Source organism: Pteronotus mesoamericanus, unplaced genomic scaffold (genome assembly GCF_021234165.1).
Source record: "Pteronotus mesoamericanus isolate MK-2021 breed Mesoamerican mustached bat unplaced genomic scaffold, CSHL_Meso_final contig_220, whole genome shotgun sequence".
Taxonomy (NCBI): domain Eukaryota; kingdom Metazoa; phylum Chordata; class Mammalia; order Chiroptera; family Mormoopidae; genus Pteronotus; species Pteronotus mesoamericanus.
This window is the reverse complement of record NW_026555091.1, coordinates 2,829,038-2,850,505: the sequence shown is the minus strand read 5'-3', so window position 1 is coordinate 2,850,505 and position 21,468 is coordinate 2,829,038. Positions and strand designations below refer to the sequence as shown.

Here is a 21,468-nt window from a genome sequence, read left to right as displayed (position 1 = left end):
GAAATATATGGGCCACTTCTCCCTCATGTGTAGCATTTCTGTTTGTTTTAAGACTAATGCCTTAAATAATGGCCCTATTTAAAACATATGTCCCTACTTAACCAATTACTTTAAGGAATAGAGAACTATGCATGAATTTACTTTTGATTTTTAGCACTTTCTATATGTATATGAGCATACATGTGTGTATCATATAATAGTCTCTCTGAAATTTACCTTATCTACTACTATCCAGTTAGGACCCTGTCTAACATTGAAATTACTTCAGCTTTAGCAAGAGTATTCTATTTATTTTCTAAAAGATCAAGTGCTATCATTAGTCATTGGAATTGAACCTTCATACATGTTCATATTAAATAAAATTTTAAAATGTAAGGATGTATTTGCTATTTATTGCCAGCTTTACATGGTCGTTTATTAGGTTTATTCGTTGCTGGTGCCCTCTAGTATGTCTGGCACATTTTCTTTTTTTTAAATTTCCCCTTTTGTTGTTCTTATTTTTTTATTCTGTAGGGATTATGTAGTTTATGATCAACTTTATTTAGGTCTCCCAAGCTATTTACTTATCTTAATATTAAGTTGGTCTGTGTGTTTTTTTCTTGCCTTGCTCTACATTGTTACCCAACTCACAAATCTTACACCATGCACGCGTGTACCGCGCCCCCCCGACACACACACCCCGCCTTGGCACTCTGAAGTGACTTCCTCTGTGGAACAGCAGTGGGAAAGACCTGAAACTAAACTGTTTTTGGTCAAATGATTGTTAGTCACCAGACCTACTCTAAATTAGAAAAATAAAGGAAACTAAATAATCCTTCGTACTGGTAGATAGATAGTGGGAACGATGAAGAAAAGAAAACCACAGATAATCATATAAACTTGATCTAAAATAATTTCTGTCCCCATCAAATATTACGAGTTAAGGTTGAATGCACCAAACATTTTCCTTTCTTTGTGGCCCCCTGAGAATGCTGTGGAAAAAAATAATTGTCTCTCCTACAGTAGGTAATGAATAATCAGTAGCAAAAAGGAGTTCTACGTTGGGTTTGTTTGGTAGTGTTTATTTTAAAGGCCTTGGGGATCAAGTAACCAAATCAAAGTCGTAGGTGTACTTGTTGTAATTCTCATGAATAATAGCTCCCACATTTAATGGCTTGAATGTATGTCCCAAAAGTTCAAGAAGCACCAAAAATTGTAATCAATGTTTGAGACTTTGTAGAAATGACAACGCACATTTGTTCATGTGTGTTGCTGGTTTTTTCATGATTTACAACGTGAGGTAAAAGGGCTTAAATTGAAATAGGTTTTTTCTTGATAAGTGATATGATTATACAGTCTCATAATTAACTGCACAGTGGTTTCGGCCCCGCAAATATAAGTTTTAGCTCACTCTTTACGTTACCCTCTCTGCTTATTTTTTCCGACCTCTTCCAGCTTCTCATTTCCCTTGATACTCTTCGTTTTCATGCCTCAGCGTAGAGCTTGTATCGTTCAGTGTATGTTGTTTCCTTTGAGGGACATCCATGCTCCTTGGGTTTCTGTGCTCTCTCGGTTTCATTACTGCAATGTCATCAGTTGTCACTGACTGTATGTAACTATTTGTGCCATTTTAGTTTGTCTGACTCTATTTCCTTCCAGATTCGCCTGAGTGACCTTATAGCTGCGAGAATCTTAGGGTACACAGATTTCGATACCTTAATCTACACCTGTGCTCCCGAATTTGACTTTATGGAAAAAGCGGTATGGTTTTTTGTTTTCCTTTTCTACGGGTATGATGGTTTTTAGCTCTTAAGTTTTCTCTTGAATCCGAAACTCGAAATTTTCATTTAGAAACATCCAACTTACCCTATCATTTTTTGTGTTACTGTAACATATAGTACAGTAACTACTATACTACTATACGTTTGCTGATCATACAGCCTTTCTCACCTGCTTTCTTATGTGTGAAAGCAGTAAACAATGGCTTCTGTCCTAGAGAGCTGCTGACGGTGGTTGAAGGTGATAACCCAGGGAGGCGGTTAACGCGTTATATGGTCCCCGGTGAATTCCTGTCGTGACGGTTCAATTACTGTTAATAACCTAGGTCAGCTGGAGGTATGGGACCACTCTGGAAAAGTGCATCCAAATTCTTATGTAGATTTCTTAAAAATTCAGTTTTATTTCATTGAATACCCTAAATATTACATTATTCTCACATTATTGCATTAATATCACATTAGTCTCTTGTCTATTCAACCAGTCATACATTCATTCAAAAACTGTTACTGGCCACTACTTGCCTGTGAGACAGTTTGCTCTAGGGCTGCAAAGAGGAAAGTGACTCTGTTCCTGCCTTCAAAAAACATACACTGTAGGCACACGGTAAATCGCTCCCCATCGCGGTAGCAGGTCATGGAAGTTATTCAGCTGCTGACATGGCTTCAGAACTTATTCAGACTTACAGTAAGTACTTGGCCTAGTTTTGCTGAATGAAAACAATGGAAGTTTGCAGCCCAGGAACCGATAATGTAGGGCCCAGGGGTCAGTAGATACAGATTATAAAATTTAATATTATGTAAATAAAGAAAGGATAAACCCCCCCAAAAGGAAAAAATCATGGACATATCTAATTTTTGGTTTAATACTTTTATCATTAAAATTTTTGATAAATTTGTGTAACTATTTTTAAATGTTCTTATATTAGAACACCAAGGTTGCTAAATATATATATATATACACATATATATATATTCTGTTAATGACAAAGATAGTTCTACTTTCAAAGATTTCATTGTAACACTCAATTTGACATGGATTTTTACTCATTTAATGTAAAATTAAATAAATGGCTATTTTGAATAATTTGTTTTATTTCAGACACCACTGAGATACACAAAGACATTATTGCTTCCACTTGTAATGGTGATTACTTACTTCATCTTTAAAAAGGTATTTAAAAAAAATTTATTTCTTTGGGTTCAAGATAATAGACTTATACATTAATGATAATAGCTCAGAATTCTTATTTTTAGGATGAACTGTTTCCCTCCCTAAAATTCTTTTATTATCTAGTATTATATGGTATTTTTTAGAAAGCCATGTCAGAAAAGGTATCCGTAGTTTTTCCTCTGAAAAGAAGTATGTCGACCACCCACCATATGGCAAGAACGACGTGAACACCCCAGGCCTGTGCTCTGAAGCCCCCAGAGTGGGGAGCTCAGGCTGAGGTGGCTCAGGGAAGCCCGTGTGCCACAGAGAACCCTGTAGCCGTCAGGGGTCTGGTGAAGAGGCAAGACAGACGGCGAAGCTAGACAGAGAGGGACAAAGAGGGACAGAGAGGGACAGAGGGAGTGTGTGTGAGCTTCCTGATTCGCTTGGAAGGTGAAGGAGCAGCAGCTCCAGGAGGTGCTGGGAGGAAGCTGCCAGCGCCAGCTTCAGCACCCACCTCCGTGACATGCACACTGGGCTCCAGGAAGGAGCGGCCCGTGTGGAGAAGCTTGGAATTTTAGAGCTGAAGTGGACCTTGGAGGTTTACTCTAAATCTTTTTTTTTTTTTTTTTAATTAATGGGAGTTAAGACTTCCAGGTACTATTTGCCTGGGCACAGCTGGGCCTAAACTGTTCCCGAGGACCCACTTAAGTCATAAAAGCACTTGTTTCTACTGCTGTGCTTATGTTAATGAACCAGAGCATTTTATATGTCATGTAATTTCTTAGAAAAGTTTCATCGATCTGATTCTATTCACAGGCTTTTCGTGATATTTTATGTGTCTTATCCACAAACACTTATCTAAGGTAATTATATCATAGTTGTTTCTAAATCATACTATATTCAATTATTAAATACTGTCCTATCAGCTTTTCAAATGAATGGACATTAAACTTCAGCATTATAATTAAGAAAGGAGATATGAACCAAACATATGTTTTCTAAAAATGAAGGCAATGTATAGTCTCAGGGATGGCTTTTATGTATTTGGATCTGTTTTGGAGATATTTATATTGGTAAATTAACACAAAACTTAAACTGATTTAGTTTAATTTTAATATATGACTAGAATTTAAAGTCAATAAACAGAAGCATGCTAAAGTTTTATTTGGGCAATTCTTTTTTTAACTTTCAGAGAAAGCATAATTGTTTTTCTGAATATTCATGAAATAGTTATTTCTACATTTACTGTTAGAACTATTGGTACCATCCCATTTTTGCGGTTTTGATAAAGTCACTAGATTTATGGAATAAGCATATGCAAGAAAAATATGACATGAAAGTAAGTTGTTGAAAAAAATTTCCTTCCAAGGAAAATCTTACCTCACATTTTATTTATGTAGATATGTCATTAGATTTACAGAAATACACACCTTGAGGGCAGTTTTAAATTTACAGAACAATGGCAATGATAGCACAGAATTCTCATGAACCTCATACCATGTGATTATATTTCAGTAAAGTTCTGTGTGGTTGCCAGACATGCCAATTAGACGTTTATGGATGAAGTTTTGGAAATGGTAGACTCTTACTTGTTGAAATCATTTTTGCAACGAGAAAGCTGACAGCTCCTCAGATGGAGCTCCTGACATTCTGGAAAGAGTGTGTGTAGATCCCTGGAAACTGTTCCCATAAGGCCTGCGTGAAGGGACTGGGTTTTTAAATCAGAAAATAGAAGCTCCAGGGCTCTTCAAGTATCTGAGAGGGTGCCACGTGGGAGAGGGCACGCTAGGGGAGGCCAGTGGTGGGAGGCACTTAGCTCGAAATAAGGAGGTCTCTCTTCGGGGTTACGTACCTGGAAGCGATGGCCTCGTGGGTGTATGGGCTCAAAAATAGGATGTTCAGGCAAAATAGTCTATCAAGAAAAGAGCGAGGCCATCCACCCCTCCCCCCAGCCTTGACTGCATAAGTGAAGAAGGTGCCGAAATGAGGCAACGTATTTGGGTGATTTCACTAATATCTGGAGAGGCTGTCTCCCAACGACCCATTTTTTAAAAAAATCTCTAGATCTGTGTGTGGCCTTAAACTTCTTGCTTTTCTACTTCTCTCTCCAACTCCAACATTCATATTTGAAGTCCTCTGTATCCTGTAAAACTTTACTATAAAACTAAAATACCTGGTCTTTTGAATGGAAAATAAAAATAGGCAGGCTCATGCTCTTACATGAATCTAATATAAACTCGGTGAGGATCAAACCAGTATCAGAGCTCTCCATTCTGTGCTCACTGCACAGGACCTGGGGCACAGAAGGAGCACCATGCAAATTCCGTCCATGGTCAGCCCGCACTATTTCGTAAATTTGTTAGACAGCTTTTCTGGAATTAAAAATGTTTATAGACTTTACTCAGTCACTTTTCTTGTAGAAGTTTATCTTAAGGAAATACTCAGAGATGCTCACAGTTTTGTGTACAGGGTTGTTTATGGTATTTATAATTGTGAAAAATGAAAACCATTCAGCAATGCTTATTTAAAGTATTGTATATCCTGTACATGGTTGACTGTGTAATAGACATTCTTTTTATTCATTTATCCTTTCACAGATACAATCTGCAGCAATTAGTAAAACCTGTTTTATCTTAAGAAAAATGTCTTTTTAAGATACCTTAAGAAGGATCATTATAAATCATGTGTTTTAATTACTGTAATTTTTAATGGTATTATCTAATATTTGTATTTTTCTTTATGCTTCTAAGTAGTTTAGAGAGAATCAAATTTTTAAGACCTAAGAAGAAATAAAATCTATTTTGATGTGGCCATAGTATAATGGACATTTAGTAAATAGAAAATATTTTTGTTTTCTTCCAGGAAACAGCTCCTTGAACATGGTGAGGTAAAACCTTCATTTTAATCACTGGTTGATGTGTGAGTTACATTCTAACCCAAGGCCCATTTGAAAAGGTACAGCCTTGGGGGCAACAACCGCCAGCAGGGCTTGTGTGGTCTGCTGCCCTGATCCATTTCTGCTGATCCTTCCCCATTTTTAATCTGCTGTTTGGAACAGCAGTGAGGATTGGAAAGCTAGAAGGCTGACGTATGACCATAGAGCATCATTCAATTAAATCGCCTTCATTCATTTATTCTTTCACTTACTCAGCAATAACAAACATTAATGTCTTACCCGCTGAGCTCGTCAGCCACCCTGACGGGTACCTGTGGCCGGGTTCCTGCCCCGCGGGAACAGGAGGGGGCCTGCGAGCGAGCCTCGGCAGCGCTGCGGGATACAGAGGGCAGCGTGGCCATGCCTCTGCCCGCAGACGTGCGCGAGCGTTCGCTGGGGACGGGAAGCAAAGGAGGCCGCGCTGTACGTGGTACTAAGTCGTCGTGCGGCACATAGAGGGGAATATCAGCACGGGCTGGAGGTGTGATTTCCCAGGTAATAGAACTCTTAGTCTTAACAAAGGCTCAAACTTACAAGAGAGGGCAACCAAATTTGAACTTCATAGGAATAGCTTACAATGATAACTACTGTTTCTTTGAATAGCTACTATGTGCCATGTGCTGTGCTGTTTAATTCTCATAATAATATTATTCCCATTTTTCAAATAAGAAAATGATACTAATTAGGTGATACTGGCCCGTAGAGAGACAAACACTGACATAACATAGTAGTAGTTTAGTTCTTTGCATGAGGTTAAAGCGGGCGTTCCTGGGTAGGAGGCACTGAGAGACCAGGCTCCTTCCAGCTGGGGCTCTGCCTTGGGACACGTGGCCTGGGGCTGCTGTGCCATCGGCATCGACCTGCCTGCGAAGGAGCGGGAACAGGGCAGAGGGTGCCCTGGAGGCTTTGCAGGGTCTGGGCTTGGAAACCGCGCGGCACCACCCGCCCACAGCCCGACCCAGGCGCAGGGCCCCACCCGACGGCCAGGCAGGCTGGGTGGGACTTGCACGCTGCTAGCTCTCTGCCGGGAAGACGAGCAAGGCGTCCTGCCGAGAAGCAGAGACCTAGAGAAAGAAGTGGCTCCCCTGAGGCCCCCCAGCCAGAGGCTGGACAGCTCGCCCTGGAACCCAAGCAGCCTGTTTCCAGGGCCCTCAGAGTCCCTGCCTGCCTCCTGATGTCGATCCGTTCGCATCCTACTCACAGCAGCCCTCGGAGGGAAGGGCCATTCCTTCTACTCCAGTGATGAACACGTTGCGGCAGAGAGGGGCGCAGCAGCCGGCGCCGTGGCCCAGGGATGCTGAGCCCCAGCGTGCGGCAGAAGGGTCCACCAAACGTGACTGCCTTTATGTGAATCAGCCGTGTCACAGTCCCTGGGTCTACAAACCAGCACACAGTCTACACCTCATAGTCTACTGCACAGCACTCAAAACCTGCCTCTTTTTAGAAACATGGTGTTCCTTAACTTTCTGCCTTCCCCTTCTACCCCAACAGCATGACTCTGATTTGGCCCAAAGATGATTTTGAAATCAATGTTCCACATTCCAACTTTGGGTCCAAGAATTAGGAAAAAATTAAGTAACAAATTTCAATTTTAAACATCTTTACTTAAAAAAAAAAGAAACAGCTCTGGGTAACATTTTAGGCATATGTTCTTTTAGATCCCCCCATGTGTGTGTGTGTGTGTGCGTGCGCGCGCGCACATACACACACACACACACACACACACACACACGGTGTCCGCAGAACTCATATCATCCTGCATGGACAGAGTTTGACACTCCAAATGCTTTTCCATGCCATCAAGTCACCCTCCCACATGTAATCTGTGTACATGTGAGAATGCAGTTATTTAGTTACTCATTCCTCTCTGTTGGTCACTTAGGTTGTTTCTATTTTTGCTGCTAAAAATTCACTGCAGTGATCATCTTTGCAGAAGCACTTTTGTGTTTTGCTTATTCCCTTAAGTCCCCAGGATGGAGAGTTAAGTCAAAGGGACTGACTGGCCCCTAAGGCCTTGACAAATATGCTGAGTTACAGAGACGCCCTGTTTGCCACTTTGGTGCGTGGCATCGCATCCTCTCTCACACTTGGCGTTAGTTATTGGTCAATTTATTATTGGTCAATTTTATAGATGAAAATACCTTATTATCTTTAACATTTAATCTCTTTGAGTGTTGGAACATGAGTATTTAGTTGCCACTTTTGGTTGAGTTCATTCTTTGTCCCTTTTTCTAGTGAGGATATATTCTAACAACTGTGTGTTAGAAAAGTTTTGTTTGAAAACTTTCCGTAGCAGAACTCCTTTGCAATCAAAATGGGGGGGTCCTACTAATTAGTACAGATATTTCTATAATTCCATTACTTTCAAAACAACTTGGTTTATGTTTCGCTATGATGTTTGTTGTTGCCTGAATGACGTGCAGGCTGGGGCCGCGCTGCATGTTTTTGTGTCTCTCGGGCTCACTTCCTCACTGAGCAAGGGGGTCCTCGCTCAGGTGCCATCTTTTCCCTGGGGCCCACCTGGGGATCCTGCTTCATTCGCGCCCCCGTGCCCCCAGTCCCTGTCCCCTGTGCCATGTTCTCTTCCATCGCACTCCCCACTTCCTAAGAGACCACATCATGGCTTTATTTTTGCTTCGTCTGTTTATTTTCTGTCTCTCTCCACGAAACATATGAAAATGGAAGCCTCGCAAGGGCAGAAATTGCTCACTGTTGTTTTGTTCACCTTTGAACCCGAGGTGCCCAGAACAGCACCTAGCATATAGTAGGCACTCAAGTAATCTTTGTCAAATAAATGAGTAAATATTGATAGACTTCTTACTAAGTTAAAATATCCTCATCCTAATGAATAATAATAGTTTTAATACATTTAATTTTATGTTTATCAATTTAAAAACAGATGAAGTTCAATTGTCATTTTGTTTTGTTTCTGCAGCTCATCTTTCACACGCTGCAGCTGTTCGCATTTTCGGCTCTTGCCATTTTGATCATGAGGCTGAAGCTGTTCTTGACCCCTCACATGTGCGTTATAGCCTCTCTGATCTGCTCGCAACGGGTAAGGCGTCCATTCTTGAACGGCTGCATGGCAGTAGCTGTAGCTGCTGTGGTGTAGTTACCATGACTGCGGAGTAACCCAGAACATAAAAGCACTGCTGTTATCTTAGATGAGTTAAAATGTTAGTTCATGACTCACTGTAGAGTAAGAAAAGCAACTTCAAGTAGCTGTGAAAATTGTTCCTAGATTTTAACTGCTATTTCTAAGACAAGTGATGAGGCACGTTCTCCTCTCTGTGGGCAACCCACCCATGACACAGCTTTTTGGAGTGTAGGTCTGCACAAGGGTCCTGTCAAAAGTACCCTCTGCCACCCTTCCGGTTCTAGAGTAGACGCAGCGTAGTTGCTCAGTGCTGGGCTGCTTGGCTCGGAGGGTCTCTGGGAAACATTGTCCATTCTGTGGTGCCATTGCTGCAGCTGCCGTGCAAAAGAACTGGACAAAGTAGCTAGAATGTGGGGACCAATGTGCTTCTAGAAATACCTTATGTAGTTCTGATCATGAGAGTTTTATCGTAGAATATCAGATGCTTATTTTCCCAAGGGGAATATATGTATCTGTACTAGTGCAGTTTCCCTCATTATTAAAGATGTCCAAAAACAGCAGCCAGATGTTACAGGACTTAGTTCTAGGATGTTTCAAAAGTGTGATTGGCTAATCGTAATCCCTGGTGATAAATCAGTACTAGAAGGACCAGGTGTTCCTCAGTTCTTTCAGAAGAACTTATAACTGGACCCTGTAATTCCAAAATATTTGCTCTTTTTAAACAATAGTTGATGATAGTTCTGTATGTGATTAGTGTACTTGCTGATGTCAAACAGCAACCCGCCTTGGTTCAAGTAGCAAGGTGAGAATTTATTACTGACCCTATAGTACTCTTCATATAAGAATTATAAATAAATGGTTTCTTTCATTCCAGCTCTTTGGCTGGCTTTTTTGCAGAGTTCGTTTTGAGAATCTTATCTTTGGCCTCCTCACAGTCATGTCACTACAGGGTTGTGCAAACCTCCATAATCAGTGGAGCATCATAGGAGAATTTAATAATTTGCCTCAGGAAGAACTGATACTGTGGATCAAACACAATACCAGACCAGGTATGTAGCTGCTTGGTTTCATGCATAGCTAGTTTTATACATACACCCTTAAAACCACACACATAGAGAGAGCCACTGACACTTCCTCAGACCTTGAGAATGCTAATTGCAATGTCCACCAAATCAATGCTTTTCCAAAAGCGATTCTGTGCCCTCTTTAAACCCTCCTAGGTAACCGTCCAAAAGAACTTTCATTAAAACCAGGAATTAAGAATTGTTCAGTTATATGCTGCAACTCTGAGATTGTTAGTGTCTTTTAAATGTAACAAATTACACATTGAATAAATCTTTAGCAACGGAATTTCACACCTGTGGCAGACGACTGGCACAGACACAGCAGGCCCGGGGCGGGGCGGTTAACAACACGTGAGTCACCGCTGTCTGCTCCGGCTCTGTCCAACCAGTCACAGGTTAAACTCCTGACATTCTATTTTGTTCACCAGATCATTTCAAAGAGCTGAGTGTCTGTCCTACTATTTGTAGCTTCCCGTTTTTTTCTTCCTTTATGCAAAACCACCTCAGGCAGATACATGTTTATTTCACTTTTAAATGCCTTTCTGGAGAATATGTTCAACAGTATGTTCTGTAAGGAATCTCTAATCTTGTCTAAGACTGTTTTTGATGTGTAGTAACTTTCTCTGGCACAAGCTCTGTGGTTTATTTAAATTTATCCTGTGACTCCTTGAGTCAGTTTCCTCTTCTGTCTTATTTGACAGTCGCCACTTTGCTAATTGGTCATCATACAGGTAAACTTTTATAAGTTCCATCTCTGATGTTTGGCCTGTGGCTTTCAAAGGTGACAGTGCCTCATGGCCTGCAGATTCCAGGCCAGGTGGATCAGAATTTTAAAATTAACCCTCTATTGAACTTTCCCGGTAGGAGCACATGGTAGGCAGAGCTTTTTTCTCTCTCTCCCTCCCCAGTTGCAGCTAATTTCCCCCGAGCTTTAAAAGGGACCTGCTTTCTAATCCTTTTCTTGTGTCCTTGGCTGTTCCAGTGGGTGTCGCGGGTTCCTGTCGCAGAGTGCCTAGGTTTGGCCACTCACCCTTCTGCGAGATCTCTCACAAACTCCTCCCTCAGCTTTAGCCACACCGCTTCTTTGGTCTTCTTAGGAGTCTGTTCCATCCCTGTAGCGTGAGCTCTCTTATGGTTACCCCATGTTTATCGGTTCAGCAGTGCGGGTGCAGCGAGTGCTTACGTTCAGGTCCGCCGTGTAGGGCTCTGTAGGTCGCGCGCTGCACACAGGTGCTCGCCGAAGGGGAAGGTGGGAGCTGAAATCCAGCCTGTGGTCCTCTCGCCGTGTCGTGTGTCAGTGAGGCTCCGTAGTCAGAGGGCCACCTTTCCCTGCTACATACCGCAGACTACGCAGAGACTCCCGTGTATCTCTGAGAACATAACCCATTCTCTCCCTGTCACGCTCCTGTTTTCCCCCTCTCTCTGCCGTGGGTGGTTTCTCCTCAGTGGCGCCAGCTTTGGCTGGACAGGCCTGCGTAGCGTCTTCCTGATGACCCCGGCCCTGGGCTTCGGGTCCCCCCAGCGCAGGGCTCCTCAGCCTTGGCTGGCGCTGTGGACGTGAGCGCCTGCCCTGTGCGCTGCAGAAAATGCAGCAGCAGCGTCCCTTCTCTCCGCCCCTCGGCCGCCGCGGCCGCCCTGGCCCCTATCCGCCCGCACAGCACGCGCGCAAAGTGGCTCCAGGGGCGGACGCTGTCCCTGGCTGAGACCCACTGCTCCAGCCTGAGAGCTTCTCGTTATTAATTAGTACACATTGCTACTTCAATTGACTTAAATATTTTCAAGTTTAAGGCATATGAAGAGATTTTAATTCAAAATTACATTTAGAATGCTTGGTTATAGTTGAAAAGGAACATTTGGTTATTTATAGTAGATCTAAGTAACATGCCTGTTCTTATTCGTGATTTTATTGTGCTGACTAAATAATAATAATGATAATTATATAATAATTTGTTATACAGAAGTGCCAGGCAGCAGTCATTTGGTCGTTTTGTCTTCTAAGAGGCAAAACCAAAAGTGAAGTCAGATGGTGTAGGTTTGGGTGGATCCAAGTTATCCAAAGGCAACACATTTATATGTGCCATTACTACAAAAAGTGCTACTAGTAAGTAATCACGTATTTTGATTCCAAGTGTAAACTATGAAGTCCAACAGAAACGAAGACACATTAATTATGAATATTTAAAGGGGATCTGAGGGAAGAAAGCAAGGCTTTGCTCTGGCAGGTTCTCAGGACAATAGCTCACAACCCACAAAAGTCATTTTGAAAAATGACTTGCCCTGTAGCCAACCTACCAGCCTTTCCGTTCCTAGCGTTTTAAATGGTTAGGACAGGATGTGAAATTGTGCGACTCTTTCTGTCCTAGCGCAGTGGCCGAAGGGCGGCGCTGTAGTGGGGGCAGGGGGCTGCGGGGACTCGGCCCAGTCACTTCACGTGGCCGTGGGTCAGCCTCCTCATTACACGCTGAGAACCACACAGAAGCCGGCCTGTCTAGCTGTGCACATTCAGCCGTGGAATCCCAGTAACAACACACAGCACAGTCCCTGGCAGCAAGATGACACTTAACAAAGGCCGGCTGTCATTGTGGTGGACAATCAATCACTATAGAGCGAAGAAAAATAGTGGTGCCAAGGGCTATTGTTTACGTGCACGCCAGCGTTCTTAATCGGGGTTCCGTGGGATACATCAGTAACTTTGGTTTTCTCTGAAACGTGTTGCTGAGGAGCAGAATCTTTTCCAGATGCTGTGTTCGCGGGGGCCATGCCGACCATGGCGAGTGTGAAGCTGTCCACTCTGCGCCCCATTGTGAATCACCCACACTACGAGGACGCGGACCTGAGGTTGGCCTTTGCCGGAGCGTGCCGACCGGGCGCGCCGCGGCTCGCGCGACTCTCGGGGACCGGGAAGCGTTCGGACACACGGGGGCGCACGCGCGCTCTTGCCCTCCTAGCCACGCGGCAGGATAAAAATGCGTAATGCCCGCCCGGACGCCCCGTGGGCCCTCCCCTCCCAGCGAGCTCAGACAGCTCTGGCATCCGAGAAAAGCGAAAGCCAATCTTGCCAAAGTGGGAAACGTGTCGCAGAGTGAGCACGAGCCTCAGGGCGGGCGTGCGTGCGCGCACGTTGCCGTGAAACTGCGGGGCGCTAGGAGCCGGGGGGCCCGTGGCCGTGCTGTCCAGCCCCGCCGCCTGGTTTCAGAAACCGTTGTCCGCCTCGCTGCCGGCTCAGCGACCGGCTGCCTCTTAACCAGCCGGAAGGCGCGTGGGGAACCTGCGTGGGACACGCTTCGGTGAAAACGTAGGGTGTTCGGCCGCTGGGCGGCTACGAGAACTCCAGTTCCCACTGAAGTCTGGAAATCGTTCTTAAGTTCTTAAGTGACTGGCTTTAAAAAATTATCCTAATCTAGTAATTGCCAGGGTGACCGTTTCCTTTGCATGCATATTTTGGCCTTTTGTTAAGGGGTAAAATTTGAAATTAAAATTTCAAGTCTGCTTGTGGAGATTGGGCATCCCATACTCTGGAACCTCCTAAGAAATGTCTGATGCGTAAATGGCCATTTGTTCAGGATTTCATCATAAAAACTCCCACTGAGGGCTAAGTCAGGTGTCGTGCCAGGCTTTGGTGAACACCCGTTTCGCGGGCCTCTCGGAAGGTGCCTCGTCGGGCCGCCCCGCCCTCCGTGCCCGCAGCCTGACGGCCCATTGCTTGCGCTCGGCTTCAACTCGAGAGCCTTCAGAGCTTCTGCAGATGAGCGTACCTACTGAGGTCTATGTGTGCACTGCGCTTAGCCTCTCCCTGGATGTGTTCCATGAGCAGATTAATTATTTTATGAATTATACAAGGCAACTTTTGTATTCTGAATGATTATCCTGCTGTCCAACTCTAGATTCTAAACGGGTTAATAAACAAGCAATCCATGCAAAATTCACGCTGCTGATCATTTTAGCACGTGCAGAATATAAGGAGTGTGGAAACTGCTATCTCCCAAATTAATTTGTGCCACTTGGGGTCGTATGTATAAATGCTCCATCCAGTGAGCATTGAGATTTTAATTTGCTAGAAAAACGTCTTTACTCCATTCTGTTATCACTTATTAAAATTTCTTTAACCTGTCTTTAAATTTAAAGGGCCCGGACAAAAATAGTTTATTCCACATATAGTCGAAAACCTGCAAAAGAAGTAAGAGATAAATTGTTGGGATTGCATGTGAATTACTTCATTTTAGAAGAAGCGTGGTGTGTGGTGAGAACTAAGTGAGTATGAACCTTAGCACATATTTTTAAGCAACAGCTGTTTTACTTTATTAAAAGTAGTCCCGATTCCTAGAGAAGTTTTGTTCTAAATAAATTTCATTAAAATATTTTACTTAAAATTATTTCATGTAGGAAAGTAAAATTATACTATATTAAGTAGAATTTAATTTCAAAGAATTAAAGTGTATTTTATTCTCCTGATTTTTGCATTTTAATTTATCTTAAATGTAGCTTTTTCATATTTTTCAAGTTTTTATGGCAATTTTTATTAGATGTGTGAAATGCACATTTGAATCTACAGCCGAGTGAGATACTAGCATTCTTCTACTACAGCTGAATTACATTGGATTTATAAGATCTATGAGAAAAGTTTCACATAACTCAAAAGGGTATAATAAAATAATTTTAAATTTCTGAATTTTGAATCTCTAAAAATCATAAAATTCAAAAATGTTTAATGGGTATCTTGAGGCTTTTTTAAAAAGACTCCTTCATTTTAAGAGGTGCTTAGTTGTATTAAGCCTAATGTTGAACATTTTCATTTCTCCTGTGGTTAATTAGGAATTAATTAGGAATTAGGTTTTAACACAGTGTTGAAAAGCTAAGTTCAGAAATTTTAGTAGCTTCTTTTTATTTATAACTTTGATATCTAATAAATATATCTAGATATAACTTTGATATCTAAAAAATATATCTTTTTGCAAAAGAATAGAAACAACTTAATGTTCATGAACATGCATATGATATTAATTTAACTTAAAATTTAATAACACAAAGTAGACCTCAAAACAAGGTTTATTACCACAGATAAAGATAGGTATTTTATATTAGCAAAAAGATCACTTCATCAAAAAAAACCACCACAATTGTAACTATATAGAAGCTAAACATCACTTCAAAATATACAAAGTAAAAATATGCAGAACTAAAAGAACAAATAGACAAATCTTCAGTCCTAGTTGGAAATGTTAACATTTCCATCTCTACTGACAAAAGTAGACAGAAGCCAGCAAGGCTATAAAAGATACGCACAACAAACAGTATCAAATACGCGGTCTAACTGGCGTTCATGGAACACTGCAGGGAACAGCTGGAGAGGGTGTGCCCTCTTAGAGCGCCCAGGGCACAGTCGTCGAAAGAGAGGATACGCTGGGCCAGTAAAGCAATCTCCCTGTGTTCAAGTGGTTCGAAATCAGACAGAATTAAATTAGAAATCAGCAATAGATACTTAGTAAATCCATACCTATTCGCGAACTAGGCAGTAAACTTATGGATAACTATGGGTCGAAATAAAAAGCACAAAGGAAATATAAAAAATGATATTTTTTTACTCGAATGGAAAAGGAGTCTTCTCAGCAATGCTGCTGAACTAACTGGAGAGCTGCATAGAAGAAAAACTGAGCCATGTCCCGTACTATACCACACACAAAAGTGAACTCGACATGGATTACAGAATTACATGTAAAAGCTAGAATTATATTTCTTAGAACACAGAGCACTAACCGTAAAAAAGTAAGTATGCATCAAAATTGAAGTCTTTTCCTCAAACGACGTTAAGAAAATGAAAAGGCAAGCCACAGACTGGGAGGAAACAATTGCAAAGAGTATATCTGATGGACTGCAATATACAGTTTATATAAAGACATTGTACAAATGAATAATAGCTGGAACCTGAAAAAACTGAGCAGAGGTAGCTGTGGCGCAGGACAGGAGAGCCAGGCAGGTTCAGTGACTACAATCACAGGAATAAGACCAGAATAAGTCATCACAGGAATAAGACAGATTCCAGAATCGCAGCAATTTGTAATTCCCAGTGTCCAGTTTACAACCAAAAATTATCTGACGTGAAAAAAAAAGGACACTTTGACCACTACTAAGGAAAAATGTTGGTGGAAACTGATTTAAGTAGACCCAGTTGTTGGACTTAGCAGTCGAAGTCTGCAAAGTTGCTCTTCTAAACACATTCAAATAATTAAGGAAAATGTTCTTTAGGGAGAAGCATTACTTCACGTAGTCCACCCACAAGAGCCACCCAGTGGGAAAAGGGTGAGGAGAAGAGACTTGGCATAAGAGTTTCCTTTTCCTGTTTTGAACTATGTGTTTTCATGCTAATCCATATCAATTTAAGCTCAAAAATACGAATTTTGTCGGGAATTATGTGAACTTTTTAAAAATTTATCTCATTTCACACTAATGGGCCTTTTGTTTGGTTGCTGATATCACTTAGAAACTATATTGATCTATATTTTGGAAATGAATTTTTAAATATATCATTCTGAATGTATACTGATCCTTTGTCAGATTTACAATATACTGATTATTTGATTATGCGGAATGTGAAAATGCAACCTGCTTGTTTTCATTTTTATCTCCAAATGTTGAACTTACGCCTTTTGAAATGGTGCCTTAAAAATCTTTAATTCATTGGATAAGTTGGTCTCTTGAAATCTAGGAGCTGCTCTATAACGTATATGTTTCCCCTGGATACGAATGCACTGTTACTACAGTTTACTGTGCCTTCTTTTTTCAGGCCTGGCTGCAGCATGCTTGAAATTTGGGATCTAGAAGACCCCTCCAATGCAGCCAGCCCTCCCCTGTGCAGCATCTTGCTCAAGGATGCCCGGCCTTACTTCACCACGGTGTTCCAGAACAGCATGTACAGGGTGTTAAAGATCGGCTGAGGCGGCAGCTGCTCGTCGCACTATGTGCAGAGAAGCGCATTGAAACAGTCACTTTGGCTTATTCACATTAATAAAAATCATAAGCTTTAATAAGGGACCCTTAAGAAGAAGATAATAAAATGATTTAGTTTTTCCAATTACTAAAGGGTATATTATTTCATTGTTTTCCACTGAATGTCAGCCTTATTAAGCTTGCATTGAAATAATTAAATCATTTCATACTACGTAAACAAATGTTCATCTTAAAGTTTTAAAAAGTGGTATGTAAAAGATCAATGAAATGTAACAAATCAAAGATATGTAAGTCTTTTTAACCCAACCAGGTGTATTGCTTCAGATTTTCTCTAGTACCAGGATATACTGGTTCAAACTCTCTAAACCACTGGGACAGACTAATGCCGTTTCTGACATGACACCTCAGCTCCTGATACTGACCGCGACCTCTTGCCTCGGTGAGGAACTTCGTTTGTAACTGTGCCACTCTTAAGGTCGTTTCTGCTTTAGCTAGCCTTCAGGAAAGGCCTTTAATAGCTTTTAATAACTTTTCATCATTTCAAGTTAAGTATTTTTAGAAACAGCTTACTTTGTAATGTTTTGATCCTCTCAAGTTTATTTACCCAACCAGATAAGTATTTTTTCCATTGATTAGTTCTCTGCCTAAGTTCAACAGGTAATTCATCTGTCTTTAGAATCCAGTGGTTTTTCTTTAAATAATCCAGGTAAAAGAAATATAGCTATTATACATGACATAATTTGGGGTGAAACATAATTAGAAAAGAAACTCCAGTTAAATTTATCAAATGATATTTTAAGATTCTAGATCTTGAAAGAAGCAAACGTATTTTGTCTTGGTAGCCAGGTAGTTCATTGGACATAGCCTTTTTTTCTGGCCATCATCTTTTGTAATAACATATTTTAAGTCCTCTTCAACTTTTATAGTTGCAAAATATTTTACTGCAGGATACAAAGCAGCTAAGAGAGCATGCTGCATTTTACTCATTTTAGCATTTTCAAATAATTTGTTTTGGTGTGCGGGACAAAGAGGGAAAAGAGGCACAACAGCCAACATTCATCAAGTTAATGTAATACATATTGGGTGGTGTTTTCATAGGCAACATTTTTTAAAGTTGGCAGAATTCAATAACAACAACAAAGTGGGACAAGTATTAACTAATAAAATGTTCCATGTAAATATAATGTATTAATATGGATTTATATTACTGTCATGTGCTGTGTATGTTTAAAAATTAAAAGAGCCCTTGAAGATTCTGTGCATGTTTTCTATATTTCCTCGTTCCTTACCAAGCATACCTTTTGAAATTGAAATAGTTCTGATGTGAAGGTAGAAATCACAGGGTCCTGGATTTATTAACCATGTTTACATCGACAGTGGAATTTCTTAGCCATGTTAAAGCAATTCTGTGTAGTGTCACACGGAAGGCAGCGTACTGTGAAGGAAATAGTACGGGCTTTCTAACCAGATGGATCTAAGATTGAACCCTGGCACTTCATTTACTAGGTGTGTTACCACCCTTCAAAAGGTATTTATTGAGCACTTACTGTATACCAGGAATTGTACTAAGCTTGGTCATGTTTCTTGACTCTCTGAGCTTTAGTTTCTTCTTGTTTTTAAATCCTCACCCAAGGATATATTTTTCATTGCTTTTAGAGAGAGAGGAAAGGCAGAGAGAGAGAAAGAGAAACACGGATTTGTTGTTCCACTTAGTTATGCATTCGCTGGTTGAGTCTTGTATGTGCCCTGACCGGGGATCGAACTCACAACCTTGTCATATTGGGACGATGCTCTAACAAACTGAGCTACTTGGCTGGGGTGTCTGAACTTCAGTTTCTTTACCTGTAAATCAGAAGTCACAAGACCTACTTGGAAGGTCATTTCGAGGATTAGTAAGAATGTGTGAAAGTGTTTGACACATGCGGGACTCAACAAATGATAGTTCCGTGTGCTCCCTCCCCGCCACTAGCAAGTTCAGCAGTGTCGTTACCTGGTAGGTCATCGCATCTCAAAATTCCAAATAGTCTTGCCTTTATTTTTTTTTCAATAAACAGGAATACTGGACTATAGCCCCCATATGATGAAAACTCTGTTTTTTCAACTTAACATATCCGTGGATTTGGTAGTTTTTTCTATATCAAACACCCATGTTCCATAATATATAGGAAAGCACAAATTAAATTTGTTTTTATTTTTAAAAAGGTCATGATCTTTATCATCCAGCTTGCAGCAGCCAGTGTCAGGCAACGACCCCGTGGCTCTGAGAGGCGGTCCTTCCATGCAGTTCTGGACCCCGTCAAATTTCAGAGCTCCCAGGATTGAGAAAAATCCTTTGAGAACGGGCGGATCCAGACGTGCAAGCCATGAAGGCACAGTGCATACACACTGTACACGTCTATGAAATGATAAATGATATTTGATCAGAATTAACGCTAGCCAAGGCCAGGTGCTTTAAATGGACAGTTAGGCTTTATTACACCTCTACAATGTTGTAAAAAGCAAAACTATCTTAATCTGAAATATGGTTATTGTTGATCCCCCATACTTAGGGAAATGATGTACTGTATTGTGAAAACAATTTCTTTTAAAATAAGTAGGAGGAAAATACCCACTAAAAACCGTTAGCGTGCAAAATGTTTATTTTACATAGACTTAGCGCCATCTGCTGGCTGAGAAGTATTATAATGTTTGTCATGAAATAGCTGCAAAAGCTGTTACGAAGCTTCTTGGCATGTTTTAACAGAAAGTGGGAGAAATCCAGGGAGAAACAGAAAACTCAAGGGCATGGGCTACACTTTTTAGCTGTGATTATCTCTGCAGGTAGTGATGGAATAGTAATTCCCCGTTCTTCTCTCCCTTAACCACACCATCTCTACTATTTTTTCCTCCCTCCCTCCTTTGGCGCCGCGGGAGGGTTTCCGCCTTGGTCCCCGCCTCCCTGTAGGATGATTGACACTCCCAACTTTTCACTTCAGCAACAGCGAATGAACTGCTTGAAATTTCGAGCGTCTCTTTTTCTCTCTTTTTCCTACCTGTGCTCACACTCTCCCTTCAGTCTGTTACAGTCTTTCCCGTCCTCCTCTCACGTCCTCTTCCTGCTCATGCCTTCACCTCTGGGCTCAGGTGTCTCCTCCTCCAGGAAGCCTGCCAGGCCCATCTCCTTCATTGTCTGCTAATGCCACTCCACTTGCCAAGGTATTCGATCATTTATAAGTTATCCCTTTACCTTTGGGAGTCTCTCATTGAGTGAGGAGCTACTTAAGTATAGGTTTTTGTGTCATTTATTTCATATTCCACTTAGCACAGTACCTGGCACATAGTAGGTGCTCAGTAAATGTTGCATGAAGGAATAACATGGAAATAACTGATTGAAACATAGGAAAAAGTTAAACACAGGGTGGTTAGTGGTCCCGTTGGGTAATTTTTACTGTTTGTTGTTCCTACCATATACCTAATTTACCCCCCAGGTAGACCAACATAACATTTAGGTCTGTAGCATGGACTGGGGGTGCTCTGGGATCAAATACACAATATTAGTGTGTAGATTAAGGCTTGTTTTGAATCCCTGCTCTACCACATACAAACATTTAAAATGTTTCTCATATGCAAAATGGAGCTATAAAATGTATACAAGGGTGGGCAAAAATTGGTTTACAGTTTTGATACAAGTAATACAAAATAATAACACAGGAAGCAACTTTTATATACTCACGACTGTAAACCTACTTACGCTCACCTCTGTATCCCTCTAGGAAAGGGAAAACCGCAGGCCCCAAACCGCGTCCCTTGTGCAACACCCATGAAACCACGCCTTGATATAACACCTCACCTCACCGCTCCACCTTCTCCCAGCAAAATAGCCTTCACCAGCCTGGCATTTTCTGGTCAACACCAAAAAGGTGATTTGATAAATCCCAGAAGAAGAAATTGTGGCCTAAGAATAATCCTTTCTCTTCTCTAGTTAGCATTTCCCTCACCCTACCCTTCCGCCTATAAAATCCTTTTATTTTGTACAACCCCACCGAGTGCCCTTCTAGTTGCTGGACGGGGTGCTGCTTGAGTCATGAATTGCTTAGTAAAGCCAATGAGATCTTCAGAGTCACTCGGTTGGATTCTGTCCTTTAACACCTCAAAATGGTCTTTTAAAGAGAAGAGTAAGGCGCCGCACGTAATGCATACAAAACAGAAGCAGCGCCCCCGGAGGTGGCTGTTGGTCCTTTTTGTTGTTGTTCCTGCTGCAGTCTGATCAGCGCTGAGCCCGCTGCGGCTGGGATGGGGTTGCTGCTCTCCATTCCACAGTTTGTTTATTCTCCAGGGCCCCTCTGTCCCCCCGGAGTCTATTATCAATAGCTTGCTAGGCCAACTGGGGAAGCCTTACTGTTGTGCTATTTCTCGGATGCAGCCTGACTTACACCTTTAATTTTAAGCAGCCATTATGCCGGAGACAGAAAATGCGCACAGCCTAAGTCTATGACTGCGGCTTCTCCTGCCAAACTGTGGGCTGCTATAGTGCAGCG

General features: G+C 41.6%; 1 protein-coding gene across 1 annotated transcript in view; it reads left to right on the top strand.

Moving 5' to 3' along the window:
* The window catches only part of DPY19L2 (dpy-19 like 2), a 48,877-nt gene extending 31,939 nt beyond the window's left edge, over nt 1–16,938 (top strand). Inside the window, exons 14-22 of the mRNA XM_054571309.1 lie at nt 1,639–1,740; nt 2,857–2,928; nt 3,727–3,773; nt 5,773–5,797; nt 8,781–8,900; nt 9,817–9,991; nt 12,745–12,844; nt 14,132–14,257; nt 16,788–16,938. Of these exons, the coding sequence (XP_054427284.1) occupies nt 1,639–1,740; nt 2,857–2,928; nt 3,727–3,773; nt 5,773–5,797; nt 8,781–8,900; nt 9,817–9,991; nt 12,745–12,844; nt 14,132–14,257; nt 16,788–16,938 (918 nt within the window). The remainder of the gene's footprint in view (nt 1–1,638; nt 1,741–2,856; nt 2,929–3,726; nt 3,774–5,772; nt 5,798–8,780; nt 8,901–9,816; nt 9,992–12,744; nt 12,845–14,131; nt 14,258–16,787) is intronic.
* The last annotated feature ends 4,530 nt before the right edge of the window (nt 16,939–21,468 follow it).